This window comes from Macrobrachium nipponense, chromosome 18, assembly GCF_015104395.2.
Source record: "Macrobrachium nipponense isolate FS-2020 chromosome 18, ASM1510439v2, whole genome shotgun sequence".
NCBI lineage: Eukaryota > Metazoa > Arthropoda > Malacostraca > Decapoda > Palaemonidae > Macrobrachium > Macrobrachium nipponense.
Window position 1 is genome coordinate 49,012,008 of NC_087211.1, and position 7,516 is coordinate 49,019,523.

Here is a 7,516-nt window from a genome sequence, read left to right on the forward strand (position 1 = left end):
GCAGACAAAGAGGGATATTCAAGAATCCGAAATGAGAGAAAATGTGTCCAGTGTCATTTGAGATGAAGCGTGATAAGACTTTACTTTATAATGCCAGAGACGTGCAGTTATTATTATTATTTTGTTTTGAGCCGGCCAATGTTTTCTTATATGTATGAGCTCTTTTTTTTTTTTTTTTTACCATTTGCTAGGCAGGTGCCAGCAATTTTTGGTGGCCGAGCTTCTGTGAGTCCTTACTGAGGTGGGCGGTCGGTGGGTCCCAAATTTCTGGAAGTCCATTTTTTTGTGACTATCCTTTACATTGAACTGTACTTAAAAAGTAATAAATAATTATTGTTTTATTTAGTTAAGTCAAAGTATATAACAACAACAAATAAAGCAATATGCATGTTATTGTTAACATAATAAATGAATCAATCAATAAACCTGAAGAAATATTCTTGAATTTCAGTGCAAATTTTCAACATTACAAGTAAAATTCTGGTAACCAAAGTCAGTACTTTGAATGCTGTCTAATCGGGTAGAAGGGCATAGACCGCATACCCATATTTTCTTCTTGATATAACTAAAATAACCTTTTCAAGTATTTCATCTTTTATATACCTATATATGCAATGACATTTATAGAAGAAAAGCTCCAGTTTTGGGAAAGACGACCTCCCCCTCCCCATAAAAAAAACTAGGTACGGACCTGGCCATGACATGACACGTTTTGTTTACAGTTAAGAGGAAACAAACATTCATGATTAGGACAGTGATCTCTGACTAGCTGTAATTATCTTAATTTTGTGGTCAGGAAACATGAAACGCAAGGCTACTTCACAAATACGTCCGTCCAACAGACCTTACAGCTCGTTCGGGTTGCCCCAGGTCCCTCTGTGTGAGAGACATAAGTTGCCTTCATTGTTAGAAAAAGAGTTGAAAGTCGGTGTAATCAGTCATTATTTGAGGTTAATATAACAGACCCCGGCAGACAAGATTGCTATCGGATATACTTAAATGGGAAGGGATCACGCTCACATAGATGTCCCTGCGCCCTAGTGGCGTGGTTGGTATGGTGTTGGCGCCCCACCTCGGTGGTCGCGGGTTCGATTCTCGGCCATTCCATTGAGGAGTGAGAGATGTGTATTTCTGGTGATAGAAGTTCACTCTCGACGTGGTTCGGAAGTCACGTAAAGCCGTTGGTCCCGTTGCTGAATAACCACTGGTTCCATGCAACGTCAAAACACCATACAAAAAACAAACATAAATGTCCACATTGTTACACGGTTGATAATTAAGTGGCATATTAATTTTATTGTTATTTTTCACAGGGTGCCAGAACAATTGGATATCGTACAATCATGGGGAATCGATATACAAGGAAGACTGTCATTCCTACACTTGTTTGAATGGAGTTTGGACGCTCGGCAAAGGTTCTGATCCATATTGTAAGTATAACTCTTATTAGCTGAGCGAAGCTTGTCCAGCAAAATTAATGAACATGTTGACTTTGAAGAAAAGAGAAAGGGATGATTTGAAAAATGAAATTACCTCCTCAATTATTAAAAAAGATGAATAGATTGTGAACCCTATTAACTGTGAATTCGTGTATTAAATGTATCAAATACTGTGGTACAGTCGACACCGCCTATTCGCGGTTCTAGATTAGCTGTCACGCCTATTCGCAGATTTTTTTCAATGGAACATATATATAGACATTATTCGTGGAAGATTAGCCAGTTCGCGGTATTTTCCATAGATGAATATTCACGAATTACTGTATTTTCATATCATTTTCGTGACTGGATGCATTTTTGTGATTAAAATACATTAAAATACTCAGGTTTAAGCATTTTTAGATGTTTTTTTTTTATGTTTGACCGATGAAAACAGGCATTTAAGTGTGTTTAGGTTTCCAAGTATTTGTGGATTTTAGGTTGTGGTACACATAGTCCGCGAATACTGGGGGTAGACATGTCTGTTGATAATTTCTTGTTAAAAATAAAGCACTTTCCCAAAATTAACTCTGTTTTCAACGTGGTTTTTAGAGCAGTACGTGAGGCAATGGTTTAGTGGTGACATGCATTCTCAAATGCATATATATATATATATATATATATATATATATATATATATATATATATATATATATATATATATATATATATATATATATATATATATATATATATATATATATATATATATTACTATTTTGTTTTAGGACAGTATAGGAATTACTATAGTTAGAGAAAAAAATCTGTAAGTTTTGATATACATACGTATATATAGATAGATAGATGTTGCATAAAATAATTTTTAAAATAAATTTGGTCTCTTAATTTCACAGGCTGCAATTTTTGGAATGTTTTTGGTTGGAATTTGTATTATTTCTCCCGGGACTATATCAACTGGAATCGATTCCGCTGGTGGTATACTCACTCTGAGTGGTATTCTGAGTATTACTACCGTAGTTATGACATAACTTACAATGGACCCCTCAATACCTCGATCTACAATTCAAAATGCCAAAGGTTTGCGTGCGTTGGCCGAGACACCATAAACATCACCGCAGAAGTCCAGGAAGACTGTAAGCACATGACCCTTTCTGAAGATGTTTTGATACATTCTTTGTCAGTTATTTTTTACCTTAATGTTCAGATCTCACTAAGCAGTTTAATGGTTATGTAGAGTAATAATTGTTTATTAAAAGGGTAATGATTTTTTATTAAAAGGTTCATAATTTGTCCATATGTTCCCCTTCCAGGTTGTGAATACAAGAACGTGTGGTACCATCATGGCCAACCAATTTACAAGGATGATTGCGTAGGCTACGTCTGTTTAAATGGAAAATGGTTGGAAACAAGCTACAGAGATCCAAAATGTGAGGTTCTTTTCTATACCTTATGTGTATACGTTTGCCAAGTCGAAGTCATTTTTGTAAGAGAGAGAGAGAGAAGTAAGAAGGAGATGAAACAAGTCAGGGAGAAGCAAAAATCAACTCTTCACTCTTATTGATTGTAGCAGACCTTACCTTACAGACCTTACAGCTCGTTCGGGTTGCCCCAGGTCCCTCAGTGTGAGGCACCTCTAATGTCTACCAGAGAATTGCTAATGCATCTTCCGGTATAAGAGTATGAAGCCTTTATCAAAATCAGATGGGTTAAGAGCTTTTGACTTCTCACCATAATTTTTTGTTCAGCTTTCATCTTTAAATCAATAGACCCTGTTTTTTATGTAATTAGTCTAGTTTTTCATATGACTGAAACCTGACATCAAATTATTTCTTCCAGGCTGTAGGAATCCTGATACTAACACCGGTTTCCAAGAGTTTTTTAACGATGTGTATGATTATTACGATTCGTTTCAAAACTATTTTAAAAGTTGGTATAAATTGAATGAAACGAGACCCCTTCCTGACTGTAGACAAGTAACGTGTGCCTCTCGAGACAACTGGGTCCTCACTGGCGTTGTAATACCTGACTGTAAGTAAATTACCTGTTTTGGATTTTTCTTGACCACCTGTATTTGCATTTAGTCGATGCTGTTCTGCATTTCACTCATGCAGTATTCATTATTAGTTAAAAGGGTTCTAAAAATCAGCTCTTGCTTTTTAAGTGTTACTGTTAAGAAGTTACAGTAATCTATAAGTAAGGTGACAGCAATGTAGAAAGTCCATTCCTTACATTGATGAATTTTTAAATTGTTATCTTCTTTGCTTGAAATTAAATATCATTCATTTCACGTTACAACATAACCTGTTTTATATCAATGCATCTTTTGTCTGAAGGTGAAGGAGGAGTATTATAATTATAATTATATTTTCAAGTATATAGATCATTATTTTGGTTGTTTCAAGCTTGTATTTAGGTGCGTTGTTATAGCAGCTACCTGGGTTGGTTTAAAGTTGACATATCCACTCTGGAACAACAAAATGTCACAAACTATTTAGTAGCTTTACTGAATTGTGTCGGTAATGATCAGCTGTAGAGAAGGCCAGAGGTGGTAATGAATTGTGAGTATAAAATAAATATGAAACTGTTGAAAACAAGTTGTGAAATGAGTCTTTTAGAAGTCTTGAGAGCTTTGCGAAGTGTTGAGGATGCTTTGATATTTTCTCATCTGCAGACAGAACATTTAAAACTGTAGCTGTGATGAAATGCAAAAAGAGTTTGATTGGATTTTTCTTATTTGTTTACAGGCCGCCTTCCACAAGGTGAGTTGATGATCCCTTTACTGTAAGCTATAATGGTGAAATTCCACTGATGCATATAAAGGCAACTTATGGGGACGCCACTTGATTTTACCTATCATTTCAGGATGCGATTTCAATGGGACACGTTACACTCACATGGCGAGACTTCCAGGGTGTTTTCAGGTGTTCTGTGTGAGAGGAGTGTGGATACAGAGAGGGCACGTAGATTCAAAATGTAAGTGTTTGGTCTTGCTGTGTAGAATGAAATATCGCTGCAATATTCTACGTATTTCAGTAGTGTTTCATGTACATTTTCTCAGAAGATCAATTGGAAATTCATATAGATTTTTTAATGATATCGTCTTTTTTTTAAATGCACTTGAGATATACGTACTATAGTAGATTCACATCAAACGTGCATTTGATGTTTAGGCCAGTCCCTTACGACGCTCCTGTTAAGCCAATCACAGGGCTGGAAACTCTCAGTCTCTCTCGAGGGTTCACATAGGCAGGATGTATGTTCCACCGCTCCTGAGGGATACATCTTTCCAAAATATCCCTCAGGAGAGGTGTAACATACATCCTGCCTATTGAACTCAAGAGAGAGACAGAGTTTCCAGCCCTGTGATTGGCGTATCGACAGCCAATCAGGAGTGTTGTAAGGGACTGGTCTAGACATCATATGGACGGTTGATGTTAATCTATTATAGGCCACGTTATTGTGTAAAATATAATTTGCATCTTATTCCAAAAACATTATTATAATAATAACATACACTGATGCTTGTCTGCTTATTCATTAAACATAAATCAATTTTTTGCCCTTCTATGAAGATTGTGACGTTCACTTACAGTTATGATACAGTTGGGTAACACATGTGAATACTATATTCGGTTTTTTCCATCTGTCCACCTGCCTGTGGTGTTTGCGTATGGTAACACTGCGTCCCGGGCTTTAGATAGTTACATTCAGCTTACATTCAACAATAATAATAACATCCTATTTCGAATATTGATGGTGTAATTCGTATACAGTAAATTATTAAAACACTTTTCAGTTGCAAATGTACACCCAGATATCCTTTTATTTACCGAAAACTTACACATAGTGTAACTATCTAAAGCCCGGGATGCAGTGTTACCATACGCAAACACCACAGGCGGGTGGACAGATGGAAAAAACAGAGTATAGAAACCTGCTATAGGTATTTATTTTATTACAATGAGAACATCAAACATGATACTGTATGTATACTTTTATTGGCAAGTGCTGGACGGGAGGCCACCATGCTTATGCAGGGAAATGTCATTTCCATCCAAACCCATGTATAACAGTTTTCGGTATTTCTGTATAAGCATTCCGCATTGTTCGTCCCCGCGAATACGAAAGCCACCAGGAATTGGGGCGTCAAATGTACTTCGCGTGTTTAGTACGAGCCCCTGGGGGTTAATTACAGTCGTCCGAATAAATATTACTTAAAATTCTGGTAATTCTATAGAATAGTTCCGCACGGACTGCAAGGAACGTAACTGCGGATACGACATCTACTAGAGATTGGGGCGTCCAATGTATTTCGCCGTGTTTAGTACTGGCCCCTTGGGGTTAACTACAGTCGCCCGAATAAATATTACTTGATATTCTTGTTCAGGAGGTAAAACTGCATAGAAAACCGCAACTGCCATAGTCTAGGCCGCCACAGAATAGTACTCTAGATCTACCAAGTTTTCTATGCAAAGTGCCATAATAAGCGTTTAAAGGCCTGTCCACACGACCGGGCCTGATCGGCGGACCTCCCCTCTAACAGGCACACTTGACGGGCAAACCGTCAAATTGCCCGATGGGTCTTGTAGCAAAATCACCATGGTGGTGCCCGATGGCTTGAGCTTCGACCCTGGCAGACGTACGTTAACCATATACATTTCTTTTACTGAGCCATTCTTTGAACCATATTCTCTTCTTTTTCATCACACACAAAGCAATTATCATGCTACACAATATCTTCTTCTTTGCGGTAGGCACCATGTTTATCGTACTGCACTGAACACACTATTGGCATCGTCGGGCACGCCCACCTCTCCATCGCCTCACCCGTGTGGAGGACAACATTCACTGGTAAACCCGCCAGAATTTGCCCGTCAACCCCGGAGCACGCCGATCAGGCCCGCTCGTGTGAACAGGCCTTAAAGTTTGAGTTTGCTAAATTTCAGGTGGCTACTGCACTGCTCAGGGGGATCCTCACCTGCGTACCTTTGATGGAATGTATTACGACTATCAAGGGACCTGCGAATATTCCATAGCCCAGGAAGGGAAAACGACCAAACCCCAGTATGCAGTTATCTCTCAGTTCAGGTAATGTCTTTGTAAGGCGTGCATAGGGAATCAGGTTGACTCTGGAGATCTGAAGGTTTAGTGAATATATGTAACCACCACGCCACCGCATCCCGCCTTTAGAGTAATGTGACCAGAGTCCTGCTTTTTTTTTTTAAGTTAGTAAAATGTCTCACTTTTTTTACTATTGTGAGTTTTGTCCCTTTTTTCACGTTTGTCCGCTTTTTTGTGCTAAAAAAACTAAACTCTCTCCATTTTCATAGTACTGATATTTTGTTTAATTTTGCCATTGCATTTTCTGGTAACTTCTATCGTCTTCTCAGACTGCTACGGTACCCAATGAAGTGAATTAAAAGAATATTATAGACTAAAGTGTATGAAGTGCTGCCCTTAGCAGCTGCTGATGTTGGCAGAAGAAAGGGCCGAGAAAGTCACCTAAGGTACGATGGTAGTATGTGTGTATATATATATATATTATATATATGAAATGTCCCACTTTTACAGAAAAAAAAAATCTGGTCACATTATTTTAGAGTAGCTAAACATATTAATGTTTTGCAGAAAAGTCACCATTCACGGTTGATTTATGGAGTGACGTCGAAAAACATTTACATTAAGTATGTTTTAGACGAGAGAATATAAAGAAAAAAGATTGATTGCACATGGAGGAGATATGTTCACTTGTTGACAAAACCCCCCCAAAAAAGATCCCTGAATCGACTTCACATATATTTAAGCCGACGCACATTGATTAATGATTCAAACGCTATTCATATTTAAAAAGACTTCCCACAAAGTGAACTATGGCCTATGTCCTTAAATGATGGAAGACTGAAAAGAGAAACGTATAAGAAAGGCCAATCTATCAAGAATCAGTTGGGGGGTCTTTTTAATGGCAAGAAGTTAAGTAAAGATTTCAGGGTAATTCATCTGAGTTTGTAGATGGTCTCTGCCGGAGCATTTATGGCGTGAATTTAGCAAATAAATCTTAAGGCTTAACAGCAGATGAT

General features: G+C 37.7%; 1 protein-coding gene across 2 annotated transcripts in view; it reads left to right on the plus strand.

Annotated features, from left to right (window-relative positions):
• Nucleotides 1-7,516, plus strand: part of LOC135197026 (mucin-2-like) — a 39,985-nt gene that overhangs the window by 22,657 nt on the left and 9,812 nt on the right. For both annotated transcript variants that reach the window (XM_064223931.1, XM_064223932.1), the window contains exons 5-11: nucleotides 1,314-1,430; nucleotides 2,333-2,572; nucleotides 2,750-2,866; nucleotides 3,276-3,467; nucleotides 4,184-4,198; nucleotides 4,302-4,412; nucleotides 6,386-6,527. In XM_064223931.1, the coding sequence (XP_064080001.1) occupies nucleotides 1,314-1,430; nucleotides 2,333-2,572; nucleotides 2,750-2,866; nucleotides 3,276-3,467; nucleotides 4,184-4,198; nucleotides 4,302-4,412; nucleotides 6,386-6,527 (934 nt within the window). The remainder of the gene's footprint in view (nucleotides 1-1,313; nucleotides 1,431-2,332; nucleotides 2,573-2,749; nucleotides 2,867-3,275; nucleotides 3,468-4,183; nucleotides 4,199-4,301; nucleotides 4,413-6,385; nucleotides 6,528-7,516) is intronic.